At 41.4% G+C, this 22879-nt stretch overlaps 1 protein-coding gene across 1 annotated transcript in view; it reads left to right on the forward strand.

Annotated features, from left to right (window-relative positions):
* NFATC1 (nuclear factor of activated T cells 1) overlaps positions 1 to 22879 on the forward strand; it is a 120305-nt gene that overhangs the window by 70499 nt on the left and 26927 nt on the right. Inside the window, 4 exon segments of the mRNA XM_030445449.1 lie at positions 2300 to 2355; positions 3594 to 3726; positions 16733 to 17112; positions 17224 to 17419. Of these exon segments, the coding sequence (XP_030301309.1) occupies positions 2300 to 2355; positions 3594 to 3726; positions 16733 to 17112; positions 17224 to 17419 (765 nt within the window).

The raw sequence follows: 22879 nt of genomic DNA on the forward strand, positions 1-22879 counted from the left end.
CAGGAAATAAAAAACCAGAAACCTGAACCCAATCATTCATCTTGCAAAGTAGAAATTAAACATAGCAGAAAACCTGGACTTCTGGTAATCCATTTACAAAGGCAAATTGAACACGTTAACTACCAGTCTGGATGTCTGTCGATAGAAAAAAAGAACACCAAGAAATCCCCCTTGCAATGCAGGAGTTCCTAGACTTTGCAGACTATGTGGTAGTGTAGGTGTTGCGTTAATTTTACAGCTGATTATATTAATTGGGAGGGGAGGCAAGGGGAAGGGAGGGCTACAGGGTCTCAATAGAAAAGGGGCGGGAGATAAAGTAGACTGCTCCCAGACAAGAGGTGTGTCCTGGCTTACTAAATTTCAGTCAGGTTTTTACTACTGACAGCTTGGGGGAAGCATCTGTTGGATGAATTGTGAAGTGATTGCCAAGTCTGCTTCAGTTCTGGTTCTCTCAAAAAGCATCGTTAAGGAGACTCCAGAATGGTCTTTCTACATCTTCTCTCCCTGCAGCTGAATGTGGCAGTAGCAATTAAAAGGATTCCTTTTCCAGTGTCACAGTTTAAAATGTCTAGGGTAGATCTGCTAATTGTGTCCGACAGAAAGGCCTGCCAAATCCACTGTGCTATTTGTGCTGCAGCTTTCACACTGCACTTCTTTCCATACATTAAAAAGAAAAGGGTTTTGGACATTAAAACACTCTCCAGGGCTAGTCCCTCGGCAGCATTCCTTTCACAGTAGGACAGCTGTACACAAAAATATTATTTACAGACATTTGTAATAAATCAGGCAGTTCTAAATGCGTCACCTCCATCCTGGCCATGAAAGCAAAAAGAGAAGAAAAAGTGCATTCACTTTCTTACCTTGCCAAGACCTGTTTTTCTAAGGCAGACCCACATCTAGATGATGGAGTTCAAAATAGCTAATATTTGCATTTGCATGTCCCAGTGCTGCAGTAAATATACAAACGATGACATAAAGTCTCATTTTCCCTTTCATTCAGGTGACATCTGACAGTGGTAGGACTCATGAAGCTGCATGTGTCCCCACTGCCCAGATTAGAAAGCAGTTCGCTTGTGACCTTTCATGGTTTTTTATTTTGTTTTGTTTTGTTTTTTCCAAGGCCTGCAGAATGGAAGCCTTATGTTTTGTATTATTTTTCTAATCTCTTTGCTGTTGAGTTTTGAGGCTGCAAGGAAGAAGAAAAAAAAAACAAACAAAAAACCAGCCCTGCTATTGATAAGTGACTTCTGTATCAGGGAGGCACAGGAAAAATGAATAGACAAAACCAATTTCTTCCAAAAGACAGTTCCTCATAAAAAGTGATAGCTGTGGCTTAAATCTATGTTTGCTTGAAAACAGAAATACAGCAAGTTAGGAGGAACCAGCAGAGTTCCAGAAAACCATAGGTGGGACCACTGTCCCACCAACTTTAGAATGGAGTTTAAAGCTATGTTTCCTAGCCCATGGCCTTGTGTTCTAACCCAAGCATCAAAATTGCAGCAAAACAGATTAGCAGTATGTTAAAATGAAATATTGCATTTCTGAGGAGATTCCTTAATGCTTCTTGCTTTCTTTGTTTTGCTTAATATTAATATTGAATATGACTTACTGCATTAGTAAGGGAGATTATTGTATAGAGTCTGGTATTGGTCTCTTCTCCTAAGTAACTAGTGATGGGACAAGGGGAAATGGGTTTAAGTTATGCTAGGGGAGGTTTAGGTTGGATATTAGGAAAAAATTGCTTACTGAAAGAGTGATGAAGCATTGGAATGGGCTGCCTAGGGAGGTGGGGAAGTCAACATCCCTGGAGGTGTTCAAGAAGCATTTAGAGGTGGTGCTTTGGGATGTGGTTTAGTGGTTGTAGTAGTTGGGTTATGGTTGGACTCAATGTCTTTTCCAACCTTAATGATTCTCTATGATTCTATGAACAGCAGTGATCAAAAGGTCTCATATGTAGCCAAAAAGTTTGAAAGTCTGGGAAACTGTCTGAAGGTTTGGGAAACTAAGGTATAGATCAGTTGTGCATTTCGTTCAAACTAGTGGCAGAATAAATTCCCGGTGGCTTTCCCCCTTTGCAGTATCATATGTTCTGGATTGTGGTTCCCCCTTCAGAAAAGTTAGGAAAAGCAGGTTACCCAGATGGCCTCCTGCTTGGGAAGAGCTTCACCAATGTGTTTTGAGAGCTGGTTTCTATACGTGCAGTGCCTCTTCAAAGAGATTTTTTTGCAGAAGTCATTCTTTTGTAGGCTTGAGAGAGGAACAAAAATGGAACTAGATATATTTTTCTTTTGTCTCTTAGATGGTCACCACGTGTGGGAAATGGAAGCCAAAACTGACAAAGAAATGTGCAAGCCAGTAAGTCTGCCTTAAATATTTTAACATCAAAATGAAAAATATATATTGCCTTCTCCAGTACTGTTACTAAAGAGGGATTTCCAAGGCTTTGGCACTTTGTCCTCCCACTGAAAAAGAACAAGTACTTAGGCCTCCACTCCTGGAAATCTTTACTTTAATGGGAGCATGGGGTAAAAAGCCTTCCTTGGAAGGTATCCCAAAAATAGAAGAGACCATTTGGAAAATATTTTTTCATTGTCCGGGATGGGCCAGCTCTTGTCTGCTCATCTTCTGTCTTGCTGGGTCAGTTCTTCCCTCTGCTCCCAAAGCAAATTTCCTTGGCTTTTGTCTACCATCAGCAGAAGGAATATGAGTCCCCTCACAGGAGATCAGCCCTATGGGTGGAGAAGTGTGGTTCCCTCAGCCAAGATTGTAAGTGGGAAATACGGCCATTATTTCACCGCTGCAGGAACATGCAGCATTTTGTTAGCTGCAAACCTACTTAGGAGGTGAAGGCAAACAGTTTAGAGACCTGAGTGAAATGCTTAGATTGAGTGATCCCTTTTATTCTTTCAAAAAATGCCAAAGGAGGTTTTGGCTATGTATTTCTGTAAGCTGATGGTCCTAGAAGCTAAGTCATTCCTTAACCCATGGTGAAGCTGGTTTCTGTCAGTGGAAGATCATCTACATGCTTTCTAACTCTTCTTCCTGTAGCAGTAGGTGTTCTTGCAAGATCTCCCATTCACAGAAACTAGCATGCTTAAAACTTCCTGAATTTATATATGAAAAATATTTGAAAAAATGAAGTATTTGAATAATCATATACCTGTCATAATTCTCCTGTCAAAGGAAGTTGTTTTAGGATAAGATATACTGGAGATGACCTGACAGTGCAGTGGTTTGCCTTACTCCTGCTGAATTTGAGGCCATGATTTGATTATGGTCCCGGATTCTTGTCAGAGACAGGAGGGGATAGAGCCTTGTATGTGTATTTGCTGTCCAAAGGGAAAAGGTGAGGGATAGTGATTTTTTGAGACCTGAGCCATGCTAAAATTGTATTTGCCTACTTCTGTTGTCCATGGCACAGAGGTCACTGGAGGCAGGAGTCCATCCCTACCCACAAAGCCCTAAAGTTCCCCTGCAGAGAATGTATTTCTCCCTGTGAGCCTGGGCACCTCCTTTTCAGGGTTAATGTGGTACTATTGCACAGCTCGACTGCCTTAGTCGTGCCTTGACTGTCTGATATGTTGCTTTTGCAGAATTCATTGGTGGTTGAGATACCACCTTTCCGCAATCAGAGAATTACCAGCCCTGTTCAGGTCAACTTCTATGTCTGCAACGGAAAGAGAAAGAGAAGCCAGTACCAGCTTTTCACCTACCTTCCTGCTAATGGTAACAACATATATTACTTATCTCTGCTAGTAAAAATAAGAGATACTGATGATTTCTTAGAAAGACAGATGGCTCTGATAATTCTTCTGTAACCTGAGTAATTTGGAGGTGTACCTAGTGATATAAAACTAGAGTGAGAACCTCTTTTCTCTCTAATGCCTTCTCTCCACAGGAGACTTCTCTGCAGATTGCTTTCTTTTATGTTGGTAACAGAGACCTGTTATAAGGAGGACTTTTTCTGCTTTGGGGAGCTGAAGAGCCCCAGCACAAACTCACACATGTAGCTCAGCGAATGCACTGAGCTCTCTGCTGACACCCCTCAATCTGATTTTGTGGACCCAGAGGGTGTATTGCATTTGAATAATACTTCTGAATTTGCAGCACAGCATTGTAAGCCTGCTGGGCTCTTAGAGGTAGTGTGAGGATTCTCCTTCCAGTCATCTGACAATAGCATGCCAGGCTGATGCTGCTCTTGGGTAGCAATGAAAAGCATAATGTTGGAGACCAGAGTGCTTCATACAAAATGTTCAGAAACATGTGTTACAGTTTATTTTGGAAGCTTATATTGGTGGCTGTGAGGGGACAATAAAGTACCCATACTAGCTGTACTCCAAGCAGGCTTATATAAAGATTTTAACAGCAAGTAAATTTAGATTTTTATTTTTTTAATGGTTCTTTCTTTTAAAAAGCTTTTTTTTTTATATAGAAAAAAGGCTGGTTGTTTTGTTGGTTTTTTTGGAAGGATGACAAATTAGAAAAATTATTCAGCTAATTGTTTTTTGTAGACCGTGAAAATAATCCTTGTGAAGGGAAATTCCCAAAAAGCAATACTTGACTCAGGATACATGACACAAGGAGACCTGCCAACTTTTTGCAAGTGAAATCCCATAAAATAACACATTTGGAATTTCACCTAGTTAGCTTGCATGGTCTCCAGACGTTTATCAGGACTTTCATTTAAAATTAATATACAGGAAAGCTGACATGGGCAACTGACCAGTCATTGCTTATGTGCTGTGTAGCTATACTTCACTGAATCAGCTTATTTATGCAAACTTCATCCCCAGTAGGTGTGTCTGTATATATTTAAAGACTTAACTATGTCCTAAATTGAAAGGAAAAAGAGATACTATTCTCTATTCTATCTGTTGTAGAGGCCAATAGGTATGGCCTTGTCACCCAAGTAACCCTTTTAAGTATTTCAAATGCATGCCTGCTGTTAATTGCAGTTTACTAAGCAGCATCTTTCCCCTCTAGCCTTTACACAGGCCATTTCTAAAATATGGGAATAGTATTCACTGCTACTACCACCATTGGAGTTTGAAACATTTGATGTTTCATTTGATGTGAAGCTGTGGGAATAGCTACCTAGGGACAGGCACCAGAGAACTAAACTAGCTTTATTCTGCAAAGACGTCTTTAATTATGGTAATTGTTGAAAACATTGGTAATCTTGTGTAGTCGGCTGTACTGATTTAAATTCCTGTGAAATCTTTTAGTTTCAGCATAGGGAAACCTGAAAGAAAAAAAAATACACCGGAATAAGGAAAAGGAAAGCAGGTATTATATAGTAAATATGCCTTCCCCTCGTTCCTGTTTGGTTCTCCACTCCCATGCTCTTAATAAATATGTATACATGCATGTAGGTAATTGAAAAACATCTTGTTTTGCAGACTTGTAACAGTGGTAAGAGTGAATGTGCTTGTGCAGTCATGAGAGTTAAGCGTTCTTACTGTTCTTACTGAGAGTTAAGTATAATGTTATGTCTGTGTTGTAGCTTTCAGGTTTTGCCCTCACTTTGTTGGTGGTTGTTTCCATTGTGCTTTTCAAAGAAAGATACCAGTTACTTTGACTATGTATCCAGAACCCAGGCACAATGACCCAATCAGTTGTTTAGACTTATTTCTCCTTAGAATGGGCTGCTTTCTTTCTTTTCAGTCAAAACATTCTTTTAATGTTTCAAGTCATTCTAGTAAACCAAAGTTTAGTTAATGAAGGAAAAATAGTTTACAACCACTATGTGATATGGGTAAAAAATGTAAAGGAGGTAAGCACTATTTTCATCTGGGTAATACTTTGTCTCTTGTTTAAACAAATCCAACTAACACTAAAGGTGTAGGTTTCAGACAAGCAAATGTCAGAGTGTTTATTAAGTGTAAGATGTGGTTTTACACAAATCAGATGGTATTCTGTAAGCTGCTTCTGTGCTTTAGGACTAGCCAAAATCTAGCATTTCAGTGCCTACCATAATTCTGCAGGTATTTCTCTGCATGAGGGGTCTTTGAAAACCTGCACGATGCACATTAGACATCTGTTTTAAGGTTCAGCTGGCCTGTGCCAAAGCAAAATATGGACTAAAGCCTAAAAATTTTATAAGCCCACTGGCTGGCCATGCTCCTGGGGTGAGTGTGGGCACGCACAGACGGTGCAACCAGCAGAAGAGCCATAGGCTTGCTGTGCGGTTCCCACCTCAACCGCAGAGCAGTAGGGTTGTTTTTTTCCTGTAGCTCCTGTTTCTCCTCATTCCCTAGGGGAAAACGGCCAGTGGATCCAGGGACATGTGGCCTCACTCATCACACCTCCTGTGAATGGTCCTATAGCATCTCCATGGAGTACAGCTCAGTGACATGCAGCCAGCACAAGCTACCCTCTCCAGCAGAGTGCTGCAGTTTCGCCGTCGTAAGGCTTCTCCCATGCAGTGGAGATACGGCAGGATTTTTTTCCACTGTGTTAGCTCAAGATTTTTGCAAATCAGGGGCTTACTTGGTGAAGATGAGTTCCTGCCTCAGAAAGATAAAAATTCTGTAAAAGTTATAATCTTATTGCTTTGTAAATGAAAAGTTTAAATAACTAAGCAGAAACTAAAGGCTTCACAAATGAGAGCCAAAGTCTGGAAAACCGTCTTGCTTACGTCTTTAGCTTGGGACAGACCATAAAGCTAAGTACTAATAATGCACTTTTAAAATTGAAATTCTGATTTACTGTTCTGATTATTTTGAGCAATCCCTAAATCCTGTATTAGCCTACATTGTACAGAAATGACTGTAATGTCATTTTTTTTTTAGTATTGCTTCAATATTGTGCATCACTGACCAATTGCACATCACTTTTGTCCTGGAGCCTACAGGATGTAGGCTCTTGAGACTCCTTCCCAGACATGCCTGGCACAGAACTATAAGTAGTTTCCATGCTATTCTGGCACAGGTGAATTCCCTCAGCTCGTATGGTAAGTACTAATACATTTTGCATTGCCACATCCCATCAGAATGTGAGGCAGAAGGCCCAGATCTGGACGCTGCAGTCAAGGAGCAAAGCACAATGAGCAGACACTTGGATATTCAGATTTTAAAGTCCCTCCATTGCTGAAGCTCTGTGCAAGTGTGCTTTGTGGCTCTCTTATATGCAGCACAACATTTTGGAAAACCACTGGTGAACCCTGCATTCTAGAAATAAAAACACTTGGTTTTCATTTCTGTTTATGACTGCTTATCATGTTGCTTCTATGAATTTATTGTACCATTGGCCCATATATGCATTCCAAACAGGAGGAAAAGTCATCTGAAATCACTAGATGTAAATGGTAGCATTTGAGATAGAAACTGATCTGGAGAGGTGGAAGAAACACACAAGCAGTCAGACCTTTGTGCTGTGGTTCTTTATCTGTTAAGAAACCGGTTAAAAAGGAGTTCTCCACCTCAGAAAAATTTAAACCACACACTGAATGATAAGCATTGAATCTCTGTTTATTCAGATTTCTTTTAAGTAAGTACGTCTAAGTAGAGGAAACGTATTTAAGAACTTACATTTTGCAGATAGGAGCGAATGCTGTCGATGATTTATGTTATCTGGTGAATACTGATATCAAGAAGAGTGAATATAGAAAAGTTTTAATTTTATTTAGATGAGTAGTGGTATTTGACTGAGTAAAGACATGCTAGTTTGTCTAGGAAATATTTAATAAGATGAAAAAAAGCAAGGTGGATGTGTTTCTTTTACTGGATGAAAAATATACCTTTGTAAGGACTTGATGATAAAGTATTTCCAGTTTCTTTTTCTGTCAAGTTTCTTAACTTTCAAAGCAGTATTAAAAATCATTTCACTACTTCTAATATATATTAAAATGGTGTTGATGCACTGGACAACGTATATTTGAGACCTGTTTTGCCACCTATAGGGCCAGATTTCCAAGTGCACTGCCTTAGATCTTACAGCCAGCATTTCTGGAAAGCACCTGCAAAGATTGCAGGGTGCTGAATCCCTCTGAAAACCTAGGCAAATGGCTTGGTGGGGACTGAGGTCTTTTGAATCTTTGGCTACAGAACTATGTTGAGAGCTTGCCTGTGGTGATTAGATGTGCCTTAAGTAATGTTTTTTAGAGACCAGCAGTGTGAAAGTGAAGCTCTCAGTGTGCTTCTGAAAAGGGTGAGCGGTGCCCACTGTGCGTTGCTGTCGGCATCCTCCTAACTTCACACCTCTGCTCTCAAATCATCTCCTGCCCGCCCTACAGATGGTTACAATCAGCAGTTTTCTAGTGAGTGCACTGAGCAGATGTGCCTCTGTTTCATCTTGGCTCTTCCACCCACAGCTGACTTTGCAAGCTAAAAGGTGGTGTTGGCCACTTTTAGCAGAAAGCAATAAAAGGAGGATGCAAAGCATCACTGCTCTAATGTGAGACAGAGGGCAGCTTTTGCTGAGCTACTCCTGACAACTCTCACCACTATGTGTATTTGTAGAACTTTAATGCTTAAGGATGGAAGAACGATTTGACTAGCCATGCCTGCAAAATGGTGGTAGTTTGGGGGCAGCCGGGGGAGCGGGACCAAATCCAGTGCCTGGCCTGTGACAGGATCCTAACCTGTGGTACGTACAACACGTCTGTGGCAGTGCCATGGTTGGGAGGGCCCCAGGCAGCACTTCAGCTATGCCTCACAGCTGGCATGGGGAGAAGAGGAAGGGGGATGTCAGTCAGCAGGAGTGCATTGCTGCCCAGCCCCACCTTCAGTCGTCTCAGTGTTCCTGGGGCCATGTGCAAGGGCACCGAGTGTGGCTGAGCCAGGCCTGTTGCCCCAAACCTGCTGGAAGTGCTTCCATCCAGCCCAGGGTGCTGCCAGGCTGCTGCAAAGCCCATGCAGATCAGGGCAGGGCAAAAGGAAAAAATGGAGAAATAGGGTTAGCCCCAGGGGTTTGTTTGTTTATTTTATTTTAGGTGAAAATATGAGTGACGTTTGCTCATTTTTTATGCTGTGCACTGTTACAGGTTATTTCATTTTGGGTGCTAGGTGGCTGTCGTTACTTCTGACATTCTACAGAGTAACAAAAAGCAGGCAAGATTTTGGCTGGGTCCTGTTTCCGTTTAAGAGGGTCACAAAATTAGTCATCGCTGGGCTGATCAGCCCCTGTGCTCCTTTCCAACATCTGTATGAGGTCTGTGCAGAGGAGAGATGCATAACGCTCACCAGGTTATGCCCTTGAGTGCTTTTGCTCCCAGTAGCTGGGTCCCCACTAGAGCTGTATCCACACGACATCCCATTTCAGGTGTCAGCAATAGTATGGCCAGCCACATCCAACCAGAAGATGGAATCATCTTGGTCTTTCATTGCAAAACTTTGCCTCACTGTGTGGCCCTCCTTCAATCTGTAATGCCAAGAAGGACCATAAACGGTGTGATGTCCCTGTGACAGGCAGGGGTGGAAGAACACTATATAGAAACCCCTGGCTGTGTCTGACCTGCAGGCTCCATTGCATCAGCAATGATCACCCCTAATCATTAACTTCCAGTGGATATTGCCAGTTAGATGATAAAGCCCAGCCTGTAGTCTAGGTCACTGCATGAGCATTTCAAGGACTTCCTCCCTTACTTCTCAGTGATTTCACATACATATGTTAGCAAGCATGCATCTTTAGGATCTTACAGTTATCTTAAAAGCCAAAAGGTAAAACTCTGAGGGAGAATGGGGTTTAAAATTACATGGACAGGTTTACAGGATATGCTTATTTTTGTTCTCCTGAAGTGTTTAATTAATCTCTCATAGTGATAAAAGGGGTTGTGGTGGCTGCTAGAGGTGAAATGCATTGGCAAGGATGTGTTTCTCTGGCTTTGCAAGCAACTACATCCATCTCTGAGGACAAAGATCGTGTCAGAGCCAAGATGGCTGGGGTCAGCTGTGTCCAAACCTCCCTCCTAGGGCCCTTCCTACCAGCCCATCCCTGCAAAGCTACCAGCAGGACTGTGAGGGATGAAAAGCACTGGGTTGCCCTCACACTACTGCCTTGCAGGAACCCTCTCTGCAGCCTCCACTTTCCTAATGTCCTCTCCTCATCATGACAGCAGGAGTAATGGCAGTCATGGCAGTGTAATGTTGTGCTGCATGGTGAAAAAAAACCACTTCATCCCAGTGAATTAAAACATATCTGACAGATACTACATAAAAAAGCTTTGGCCATTCCAGCTTAGGTGATGTGCACAGTTAAACCTCCTGCTCGAGGCAGGGAGAAGGGTGCTGCACCATGGGAGCACTAGTAGAGCAGTCCACCCAGGCATACCACAGGGCTTGATTCACCCTTTTCAACATTGCAGTGTTTAATAAGGTGTTCCCTTTTTCTCTTCAAAGAAAGCTAATGCTTATCTTCTGTATTAATACAACCCAAATGTTCTCCACTTACCTGTTACTTCCCACCTGGTTTAACAGCGTATGCACCAAGCTACCATAAATGATCTTCTGTCTTATAAATATGCTTGAATAATCTAATAGTTTAGCAGCTGTTGAAAAGCATTTAGTAAATGAGTTAGGGAGAAAGCACTTTCTAATCAGGTAATGGCACTGTCCGAGATTATAGGCTAAGATTTATGCACAGAGGTTCCATCTACCTGGAGGCTGTTCTTGTATAAAACTGTACATATGTATCTGATCCCATAAAAATACATACACAAAAATGCAAAGAGGGCAGCCAGGCATATGTTAGAGGTGGCCCTCACAAAGACCAATACCAATAGCAAGACAAGGGCAGTGAGTTCAAATAGAAGCTGCAATCTCACGTGTGGTGCCTATAGCATGACAGCATGAAGCTCCTTTTTTTTCCTCTGTCACTATGATCTGTTTTTATTAACTAAAAAGCAAAGGTTTGATCATAGATGGACCTTTAAAAATATTTTGGTTGAATTGGTTCCCAGGGGAAAATAACCATCTGCAAAGGCCCCTGTAGTGACTGTTTCAGGAGATCCCAGGGGTTGACTGCCCAGCCCTCATCACAGATTGGTACTGCTGCAGATACATTGGCAGGGCATTTTATAAAGTTTTGCTCAGCCAGTGCTATTCTACTGTTACAAACCAATGCTATTCTGGTTTCTGAGGGCAGCTGCCCATTGCCTCTCCCCAGCACCAGAGTCAGTCATCACGAGAGGTGGGGTCCTTGCTCTGCTCAAACCGGATGAAGGCAGCCAAAGCCATCGCAGCAGCCAGCATTTTCCCTTTGCAGAAATCCAGAGTGGCTAAGCTGTAGATGGAGATTTATCCACATCCCTAACTGTGTCTCCTGTGGGCCATCAACAGAGCAGTGAGAGCAATACGGATGACTTGCCCAGCATCTTCTGAAGGAATGTCTGGTTTGTGGTGAAGAGGGTGTGCTGCCTGGCTCAGAGCTGACTGATGGAGGAGGATACCAAAAGCACAGATGGCATTTCAGATCTCAGCTCAGAAATGGATATCTGGCCACCTAACTCCTCAGCTTTCTTTGAAAGTCTCATCTCAAATCCTTGCCAATTATGAGACATATAGTTCAGAAGTTGAAGACCTGTGTGTGTGCACACGATGAAAAAAGTAGCGTTTTGATTTTCATACGCTGACCAAAATCTGTGTGCTGGTGCCAGGGAACTACATCATAGTCTGCACAGTGAAATGTGGCTATTTTGGTTGATAGGTTCATTCAAATTAAGAGTAAAATAAATACGTTATAGTGCCATAAATGTCTGCATTAATAATACTAGGTGGAAATGGGAATTTGTTAGCTTACTGTTAATCAGGATAAACATCTGTTTAATTTATATGGTTATACTTTCTCAGTTCACATATTTTAACAGCACCCCCAAAAAAATGTTTTCAAACTTATCTGGACTGCTAAAGTGTAAAAGCAAGCAGACTTGTTAAAATGGTCAAAAAATACATGTAATTTATATTTAAGCAGTTTCTGACTCCCTTTACTGAATGCGTATGATTTGTTATTTTTCTTCAAGGTTTGATATATTAACTTTTTTACCTTTTAGAAAAACCTTCAATTTAAACATTGGGCTTGCAGAACTGGCTGAAATACTTCTCACAGATTCAAACTTACACAGAAGGGCTATTGTCTTCTGCCCAGTGCCTCGGTATGATGTCATAGCACAGGTCTCTCTGAGTAAGAAGCTTTGATTTATAGCCAGGGCTGCTGCCAACACACGGTTCTCAGAACTTCGTATTAAATTAGATGACATAATGACATGAGCCCAGCGTCTAAGAAGGCATCGTTGAACCTTTGAAAACCAATTAGCACAGATTGAGTTGCTTATCAGACAAATTTAGAACTGTGAGCTCTGTCATATTTTAAGATTCAAAATTGAGGACTATTTAGAATCATCTGTTGTCCAGCCTAAGGCATTGTCAAGTAAGAAGCATTTGAAAATTCACCATAGGAACTGAACTTGCATCCTTTTTTTTATGGCAAGGGCCTGATCCTTCATCAGATTAATTTCTCTTAAATGGGTAACATGACTTTTGAGTCTAAGTGTATGTAAAAACTGCTTCATCTTTTCTAATTAAAGTTTCACAAATTATGGCTTTTTTGCCACAGTTTATCATTGGCACATCTCAGTGTATGGCAAATTCAGCCACAATTTTTCATTCTATCCAAGCTGAAAGTCTGCAAGACTAGGTGTTACCTCAGCACCACAGAGCAGCTTTTAGACACAATGCTTCTTGCCATTTGATACGGCTCTGCTGCATTTTGGAAACAGTCTGGTTTCTGCTAAAAGTGCTTGCAGACTCTGAACAGCTGTAGGGCTTTCCAGTTAATTGCCAGACCAGGCTTGTTGTGTGACAAAGACTGTCCCTTTCAGCTGGTAGATTTTTACCAAGCCATTTAAGTTTTGGAATATTTGATCTAGAGCTTAGTCAGGCTAATACTGTTCTCTTTTGAATATTAATCCTGAGAAAGTTAACTGTACTCTGTATCACATTGCATCCACCTGTGTGAAATACCCACTTGTGCAAGTGGGTGATGGTGGAAATGGATACGTATCATGCCTTCACAGGGATTTGAGAATGAAACCCCTTTTTCTAGCTCTGGCCTGTATAGATTTGCAGTTGATCAAGCGTAAGTCATGAGGTAAGCATTAACACTAGCCTGGTGTTGGTCAGTAATCAGCCCTGGCTGCTCTGGAAGAACCCATTGGGTTCCTGCCTAGGAGAAAATGGTGAAGGTGGGCATGCAGGTTTTCTGTCCTCAACTGCTCACCCCAGCTAAGGAGCTCAGCCCCACAAAAGTCAGTGAGACAGCACGCAGAGCATGTTAGGAACTGGTAGCCTTGTTACGTGCAAGTATTTTAACTTTTTTGGGTAATATCACAGACACTGTTGTGGTCTGTACAGGTACAGACCATTCCTGATATGGTTTTGGAATATGTGCCTTGAAGTACCCACAGTTTCTGCTTTGGGCCCTTTGCAATCCTTTACAAAGTGGAAGTGAAGAGTTTCCCTTTTAAAGAAAGAATATAAAGTGATTTACACCAACTTTTGACACAGTCAAAGTATTTTCAGAATGACCAGGGGATCAGACTCACAGATCATTTGAGTTTGGAAATACAAACGCTGGCAAAAATTTTTGAACCTTGTGACTCAATTTGTTGAAGTTACATAGACTAGGGAGAAGCAGATACGAGATTGAGTGTCATAAACTGTTAACTGGTGTAGTGCAGCAACAGGTAGGTTATCTGTACTCTGTAAGTCAACTTATATTGTTATCTATGTGAAACACAGAAGTTGAGGTATAGCCAGAAAGGAAAATGTGAATGTCTTACATTTCTTCTGGCATTGTTAGCTCTACAGGTCCTAAAGAGCTTCCTTCTTCGAACTGGTACCCTCTAAAGACATTTTCACTAGTTTAGAGGGGAGTGAGTAGGTACCATCCTAGCTTGGTAAGATTCATATATTCAGCCTGCACAGTGTTAAATGGCTATACAAATGGCAAAACACTCGCAAGTCAGATACAAATCCCCTCACCATTTCAGCATTAATGTTTTATATGACTTTCTGTGTTCTTCTCTATGTGTTGAGATTAGCATACAAACAAAATAAATGATCGTGAGCAAGGGGAAACTTTTTTACTGTGTTGGATAAGCACATTACAAAAGGTTATGGAGGCAGCATAGTTGAACAAGTTCAGACACCTTTAAGCCTAAGAGCAGGTAGTATCTGTCTATTTTAAGACAGTTTGTTTCCCATTACACGAAATAACTGATGCTCGGGGGCATCAGTTCAGAGCAATACAAGAGGACAGTGTAAACGAATGTCAAATAGAATGGAAAACCTTGTTAATCTCAGATACCTTCTTGTTTCCCTCTTCAGCTACCAACCACTCACCAGCAAACAAGCTATTGTGACTTACCCTGACTTTTTTTGTAATTAGTATCAGCTTCTATTTTCCCTCCGAACTCTGAATTTATTGGCAGCCAAGAGTGTCCTTAAGATGCTGTCACCATCTCCAAGAGAGTTTTTGGACTAACAGGTCTGGATTAGAGTCCCTTCTGCCCATCAGTCCTTCACCCAGTCCAGAGCAAGACTTACTGGCTACCCTCTTTTAGTTGCAACAGGTGTATTTCAGTGTAGCAACATCTGAAAACAGATGCCCAGTGTTCATGGACGCTAATCTGACCTCCAGATAGATTGCATGGCATTGCTTTTATACAGAAAAAGTTAAAAGTGAAGTGACAAAAAGGTGACTGGTAAACCAAGCAGCAAAGATGTGCTGTAGAAGAGCTATGATGAAAAATCAGCCTGAGATCAAGAACTTACCTTCTTTAAAGTCTCCAGCCTGCCTGCCACTAGGGTTATAACCCTTTCCTAGGTTATAACAAGTCAGACAACTCCAGGGTTTATTGGAGTTGAATTGCCAGTGTCTGAGCTTGGAATTACTTAGCACAGGTGTTTCTATAACAGTGATATATTGGGAAAATTCAGTGTTCAACAAGCATCATATTTCCAGCTGTGCTGTGGTTAGTGCTAGTACAGTGAACCTAATATAAAACATGTGAGAATATTTGCTAGCTCAGGAACTTGTTAAAGGTATTTTCTTACAACATCTGAGCTGCTATGTTTGTCTAGGTGTGTTTCTTTGGTCTTGCATTTTCATAAAGGGTGTGATATTGGTTTTATAAAGCTGTCACTGAACCTGGAATCTGCTTCTCTGCAAGCAAATGCATTAGTAGCCCTGCTAGCCAGTGTACTGCACATGAGCAGGTGAAAATAAGATTATGAAGAATCCAATGACAGTCCATTATCCATAGCACGTTTGTCTTGAGCAGCACCTGTGCATCTGTTACATATATAGACGTGTTTTTACTAGGGGTGCTAGAAATCTTGAAACAAGTGTTCCAAGAATCTATATGTGAAAGAACATAAAAAGAGTAAAGTTAACAAGAGGCTAGGGGACTGTTAAACAAGGGTAGTGAAGTGCATTCACCAGCAGCAAAATTTGTGCATGTTTAAAAGAGATTTTATATGCACTCATGCACACATGCATTTTTAGGGGTTCAAAAGACTCACGCACAAGCATAGTAAATGGCTGGAGAATGAATAACTGTTTGTAAAATACACTCTAATAAAAATACAGAGATGCTCATAACATTTTGAAAGATAATGTCCAGTGTTAACTGTAAATTTCTATCACTATCCTTAAGTGATTGCTGTTCCTGTGGATGCCCTTCTGGGAAAGAAGATAAACGCCCCTGTGCATCCGTACTCAATTATATACGTTAAGAGTTGCATCTGGTTAGAAAAAATACATCTGCAGACTAGGTAGGCCCTATTGTTTATAATTTTTCTAGTAGGGAAAGTGTCTTTTACCTAGGCGTTGCATATGTTGCAGAAGCAGCAAAGGCAACCCTGTCTGACTTGAGAAAGCATCTCTACATTTGTCATGGCTGATTTGATGCTCACAGACAGTGACTCTGCTAATGTGCAGGTGGTACTCAGAGACATGTCTTGACAGCTCAGTTAGAGCCTCTCTTGGATCAGTGGGTAAAGCAAGCAGAGGAGTTTCTCTAGGACAGGAGTAAGTTTTTCTTGGTAGTCAGAGGCTGCGTTCACATTTGTTAGGAGCTGGCATTAGCAGCCTGGATCAAGCTTAGAATCACGGAAAGCTGTGTGCAACTTACTGACTATTTTACACCCATTGGCTGGTGAGTGAGATTAAACACAGTCATGTAGAAACTAAATAAATCAAATCCTTTTCTTTCAAAAATACCCTCATAACTGAAAACTTCTTTTACGTAGTAGTTTGTCATATATTTATTTCCACTGAACTTTGAAAGCCCTGTCTCTACCTTATTATGCACTAGTTTACCAGTTGTGCGGACATTTATCAAATGAGCCATCAGTAGGCACAGAAATGTGGTAGTATATCCAAGTTAAAATTCTTGCTTTGATTACTACAAATCCATGGTGCTCTTTAGTCTAAAGCTTCCAGCAAAGCACAGCTATTTGCAAATAGGTCTTTGTAGCACATTAGTTCTGGAGGAGAGTCCAAACTAAAAAGTCCTTTTCAATATTAGAACCAGCTGTGACTTTTTTTTTTTTTGTGCTGATGACTCATTCTTTTTTTTTTTTTTTTTTTTTTTTATAGGGTGGGAGAACTAGGCAAAAGACACAGAGTCTTATTCAAGACGATGTTTGTTTTGCAAAGGGTATCCTAGCCACAAGCCAACTTGATCATACCAGTATGCAACTTATGTTTATTTAAAACTTTTTTCTCTTAACAGTTCCAATTATAAAAACAGAACCCACAGATGACTATGAGTCTGCTCAAACCTGTGGACCAATGAACCAAGGCTTAAGTCCCCTCTCTAAACCATACTACAGCCAGCAGATCATGATGCCTCCGGATCCCGGTTCCTGCCTCGTGGCTGGCTTTGCCTCCTGTCAGCAGAGGAACGCCGTGATGTCACCTTCTCCCAACACAAGCCCCAAGCTGCACGACCTTTCGTCCTCTCCTTACAAGTGCATCCCCAACCCAGGCCACAGTCACCTTGGACTTCAGCAGCCCACTGGAGGTGTCCCCACCATACAGGAAGTGCCAAGATCTATAGTTGTGCACCCAGGCTCCCCCGAGCAATCATCTCACATCATGCTGCAGCCGCAGGTGAGTCAACATCTGAGCAGTAGCTGTCCCCTTGGTTATCAACAAACACTCTATCCCAACAGTCCCTCTTCTCCAGTTCCATCTGTTACCCAAGAGCCAACCTATTTGCAGTCCTGCAGTCCAACTCACTCATCCATAATGGGTCAACAGCAGCAGCAACTGCCGAAGGTTCACAGAAGTGAGTCTCCAACAACCCAACCACTGTCATTGCCAGAGTTACATGAGGAAAGTAATCATAATTTGGCCCCTATTCCTGTAACGATCAAGCGAGAACCTGAGGAATTGGACCAGATGTACCTGGATGATGGTAAGTCTCCACGGCATAGGTTTGCGTTCAACCGTGTTACTCTATCAGTGAGTTCCCTTAACCTTATCCTCCTTATGAATCCTGGTGGAAAAAAGTTCGATTAACAGCCTGGTGGAATGGTGCAGACTTTTGCTTGGATTGTGTCTATATGGTAAAAGGCTCTTTAATTTCATTTGCAATAATGACACCGTGTTATCTAAGCATTAAATGCTGTTAGTTACTATAGAGCTAGCTGCATGACTGATAGCTATGTTGCAGTGATCTTAGTCTTACAATCTTGACTTATACCCATGACAGTGACCTGTGAATCTGGAGTGAAAATATTTAACATTGCCCCACCCATAATGCAGTGAAACATCTGATGTGCAAATCAGTTCACTGAAACTAAATTATAAACTACTTTACTTCAGTTAAGAAGTTTCAAATTAAAAAGGATGGCACAGTCTTCAGCATAACTTTTTAGTCTGGTGGCATCTGACTAATTTTATTCCACTCTTGTGGACTTGGTGTTGCTTTTATTTTTTTTTTTTTTTTTTCCTTCTTTTGTAAGATTCCATATGTATGCACCAATGAAAAGTTAAAATGCTGTGATGAACTTGTCAGACTCTAGTTGCCACAGATTTATTAGTCAAGTGTAATAAAAGGCATAACCTGGAATTTGAGTTTGTGACCTCACTGAGCTGTGGTTTAACACTTGCTGCTAAGTATCTCAGTAGTATTCTGGACCATCACCTTCATGCAGTACATGAGTTCCCTTCCAATAGCCCCATAACTTCATTTATCATGTTGTTTGAAGAAATGCCTTTGAAATGGCTGCACTGAAACTAATTAGTGCCAAGGAACATCTGAATGTGATTGTCTTTAACAAAGAATTTAAAGACAATTCATTGCACTGTTTTTAAAGAAGAATCATTTAGTTATTTTATTTTAAACAGCATGATAGTCACTGAATTAGGATTACAAATGAATGTTCTGGAGCTTGAGTAGCAGTCTTCTGCTTTTCGACTCTAGGAAAATTATCATTATTGGTTACATAATAGACAGGTCTAAGAAATTGTTCCTAATTAGTTCAGTTTGCTGAAGTTTTGCACAACACATCTTTTATGACAAGGTGTCATACAGTGTGCATTTTTACCACCTATCTATGCCATAAAGAGAAAGATTTCAACAAACCAAACAAGAAATGTACCCAACCAAAACAATAAGCCAAATTTTGGTTTTGAGAGTAACCAGAAGTTACCTGTGGAAGAAAGAGAATCCAGATAAAATCTAAACCTAGTCTATAGCTGGTTTTCTACAAAAGCACAAGAAATGGGCAGTCTTTCTGCCTCACTTCTCCAAAATCCAGCAACCACTTCTCTAGCCATACTGTGAAAGTTGCCTTTGGCTTGGCTCTTCTGGAGAGATGGAACTTCAGGGATGAAGGGTAAACCTCCTCAGCCATGCCTACTTCAGGTTTCTCCAAGAGGAACAGAGGAACTTTGCTACTGTGTGGAAAGAGTTGATACTGAGAAAGAGGTTATATTTTTTTCAGCGATGCTCATTCTCTTCCTCTACTGTACACAAGTGCACACCAATCTGACAGATAATCAGAAGTTAATTGTAGAATCCACCATGCACTGATACTTGAAGTTAACCTTGAAGAAGTCTTCAGCTAGCCAAATTCAGATATACTTCCCTTTGGCATCTGGCAGGCTATCAAAGTCATACTTTGGCTTACTACAAGAACTACAGACCCAGAAAGAATTCATAGACGTAACAGTCATGGTAACAATATATAATAGAAAACATTAACCTCATAGTTCCAAAAAATAACATCACCAGTTGTAAATAACACACACCAGGATTGTAATCAGTAATCAGAGGAAGCCCTTATAAAAATGGCGGGTCCAAAGGAGGGCAACCAGGCTGGTGAAGGGACTCAAGCACAGATCCTATGAGGAGAGGCTGAGGCAGCTGGGGGTGTTCAGCCTGGAGAAGAGATGGCTCAGGGGAGACCTCATCACTCTCTACAACTCCCTGAAAGGAGGGTGTAGCCAGGTGGGGGTTGGTCTCTTTTCCCAGAGGACTTTCAAGAAGACAAGAGGGCATGGTCTTAAGTTATGCCAGGGGAAGTTTAGGTTGGAGATTAGAAAGAATTTCTTTACCAAGAGGGTGATCAGACATTGGAATGGGCTGCCCAGGGAAGTAGTGGATTTTCCATCCCTGGAGATATTTAAAAAGAGACTGGATGTGGCACTCAGTGCCATGGTCTGGTAACTGCAGTGGTAGTAGATCAAGGGTTGGACTTGATGATCTCTGAGGTCCCTTCCAACCCATCCAATTCTATGATTCTATGAAAAATCAGGTGTGGACTACAATTGTTCTCTTGTCTCAGTATTTGAATAGTCAAGAGAGAAAGTACATGGCAGAGAGGCTAAGGGAAGGAAGTGTATCTTGTGGGACTTGGGTGGGCCGAGACCCTTTGTCCAAACCATGCCTTAAACACAGAGCACAGGAGCACAAAGCTGTGAGTCAGGCTGGAAGCCCATTTGGATCTATGCTATATGTATTTCAAGGGGGCAGCCTTAAGCACCACCAGGGCAGACATTGGTTTCATACTGTGTTCAATTGGATGTAACTGCAGGCTCCCATGGAAAAGGTGGCCTCAGTCTGTCTTCCCCTTAGCCACATGTTCTCGCTGCTTCCTTTGTGTCATATCAATTGATTATGGAGCAGCAGAGCAGGCTAATGGAAAATTAAAATTAACCTGCCAAAAATAGCAAAACCCATGTAGTTTTCCACTGGGTCAGCTTATGGAACCACATCCCCTGGGTCCAGTATCTGGGTCCAGCCCACGAGATGGGCAGGAAGTCTGTTGCTGCCAGTCAAGGAGTGCTGCAGGACTGCTCTGAGTGGCTGCAGCCCACCCCTAGGCTGGAGTAAGTGCAACTTGAAGCCACGTCTGATGTCATCCTCCCCAGCAACTCTCTAATCAACTCATCCTGTCTTAGTGAAAAATCCCCTTCTCATGCTCACCTCTTAGTTATGAGAGGACAACATCTGGGCTGCCTTGCACAGTCTCAGAGGGAAGTTTGGCCACCATGGTTGCTGCCTGGAAACCACCAGTAATTGCTCCTGGTGTCCCACATAGGTGCTGTTCACCAAGGTCTGCACTGAAAAGGAAAAAGACTCCACATATGCAATGCCTTTGTTCCTGGTGCCTCTTCATTCAGGCCTCTGGCCATGACTGGAATGAGGGAGAATGGGTTTTGCAGGGTGGCTCATACGAAATAGGAGCAACTGTTTTTTCTTGTGCATGGTTTTTGAGGCAATCAGAGATTTTAAGCTATTGCTATTGTTTCGTCTTAGGATCAGATCTGTCTTTAAGGGTTTTCCTTGTTGAAGGAGTGGGTAGGATGTGATTTATGACCATATTCTGAAAACCAGAATATCAAATCATACCCATGAGTAAGGATAGTCTTTTTCTTTTTTTTTTTTTTTAAGATTTATTGCTGGACTAACTCATTATAATTTGTTGTCTTACTGATTAAGTTCAGATCTCTGCATACAACATGATTTAAACTTTGTTTAGTATTTTTTATAGTATTTGCACCTGTGAACAATATGAAACCCAGAGAGAGCTAAGATGTGCTTGACTTCTTTCTTGTTTGATACTTTATACATACCCACAAATTACCGCATTGCTTGTGTAACTTAAAAGTAACAAAATGTTTTAATGGCATTAAAATTAAATTGTCAAATCATCACTCTGTTAAAAAAAATGTATCTTCATGGTTTCTTGTAGCTATTTAATGCTTACAATTTTACCTGAAAGTACGTATGAAGTTTGAGGTATAGACACCTAACATACGTATGGGACTACCAGACAGATAAAATACCTTATTGGTTATGCCAGATAATATTTGGTAAAATTTTGGTTGCTTCTTTACCACTTTGGAGAGGTTTGATTTATGTATCTAATATATGTATGGCAGTCTTGGGCCAGGCATATATAGAAACACTTTGGTTTCAGCTTATGGGATCAGACCAATATTCGTTATTTTTGGCCTCGAGGATCTCCAAATATAGACCATCTATACTGCAGAATATAGATGGAAAAAAAGAGTCAGTGAGCTTATATAAATATACATTCTGCGTGTGATATTTTTCTGCATCAGTAACAGTGAACAGCTGTAGTGATATAAAGGGAGCACCCAAAGAGATTTCCATTTTGGCAAATAAGTTTTGTTGTTGGCAGAACTGTTTGAAATCAAAATCTACAGTAGCCACCTGGGCTACTTATTAAATGTGCTATCCTTCTCTGTATGTGAATATATGATTCAACACATAGAACATGTTTAAAACTCACCCTGTAAAGTGATACCTGATATATTATGGCTATGCTCTTGATCTTGAAAGGTATCTGGCTTGTATAACAACACTTGTTTCAAATAATTCTTAATTCAGTCTCCTAACACAGTTTCTGTCTGATTCCTGTTGCTGTTTTCATGGCAGGATTTGATTCAAAGCAGTTGAAATGTGGCCTCTATGTCTGGTTTTGGTTCTCTTCAGAATCTCTTGGTCTTCTGCAGCAATTTAGGGAGTGTCTCCTGACCTCCTCACCAGGAGCTCGTGCCAGGCATCCTGGCAGACCACACCAGGGCTCCATGCTGGCTCCATGTGCCCCTGCCAGCTTTGCCCTAAACACTGATGCTTACATGACATTTCCCTTTCAGATCTGACCTGGGGGAAGTACGGGGTGCTGGGGTGGTGGAGTTCAGGAAAATCCTAGTACAGGCAGACTTGTGAGGGTAGAGGGACAGAGGGACCTCTTCAGTACAAGTCCTTGCAGTAATTGAGTCAAGCTCAATTTAAAAGAGAACACGTTACTTGGGGATCAATGAGTCTGATATACTGTACAGCCTTGTGTGGTATGAGGTGGAATTAGAATTGCTTGAAGAGATGGACATTGTGGGGAAGCTGCAATCTGTTGAGAACTCTTCTGGGTCCCTTGAACCAGTCATTCTCTCAATGGAATGTGAAAATTTACCTAATTTATATCTCACTGTTGAATGTGCTACTCTTGCTGGCTCCTCAAGTAGGATTTGAGTCAAAAGCTGTTCTAGTCTGCTCTTGAACTAATTCTGCTTCTTTTATGTTGACCAGGATTGCTCAAATAATTATTCCAAATCTTAAATATTTTTCTCAGTGATAGAAGACACCCCAAGGCAGGGATGGTGTAGGCTAAGTTCTGACAGCTTTCAGGATGTCCAGGCAGCTGGGAACTGGCCAGGCCCACAACAGGAGATGCCAACAGTGGCTTGAAATCACCTTTCTTAGCCCCATTTCCCTTTGCTGGACCTAGTGCTGCCTGGGTGGAACACAGAACTGAGCTTTTATTACACCAGGATGGAGAGAGTTCAATTAGGCATGTAAATGCCAAGAAACATTTTTCAGGTTGCAGCTGACACTCCCATC

The sequence above is a fragment of the Calypte anna genome, chromosome 2 (genome assembly GCF_003957555.1).
Source record: "Calypte anna isolate BGI_N300 chromosome 2, bCalAnn1_v1.p, whole genome shotgun sequence".
NCBI lineage: Eukaryota > Metazoa > Chordata > Aves > Apodiformes > Trochilidae > Calypte > Calypte anna.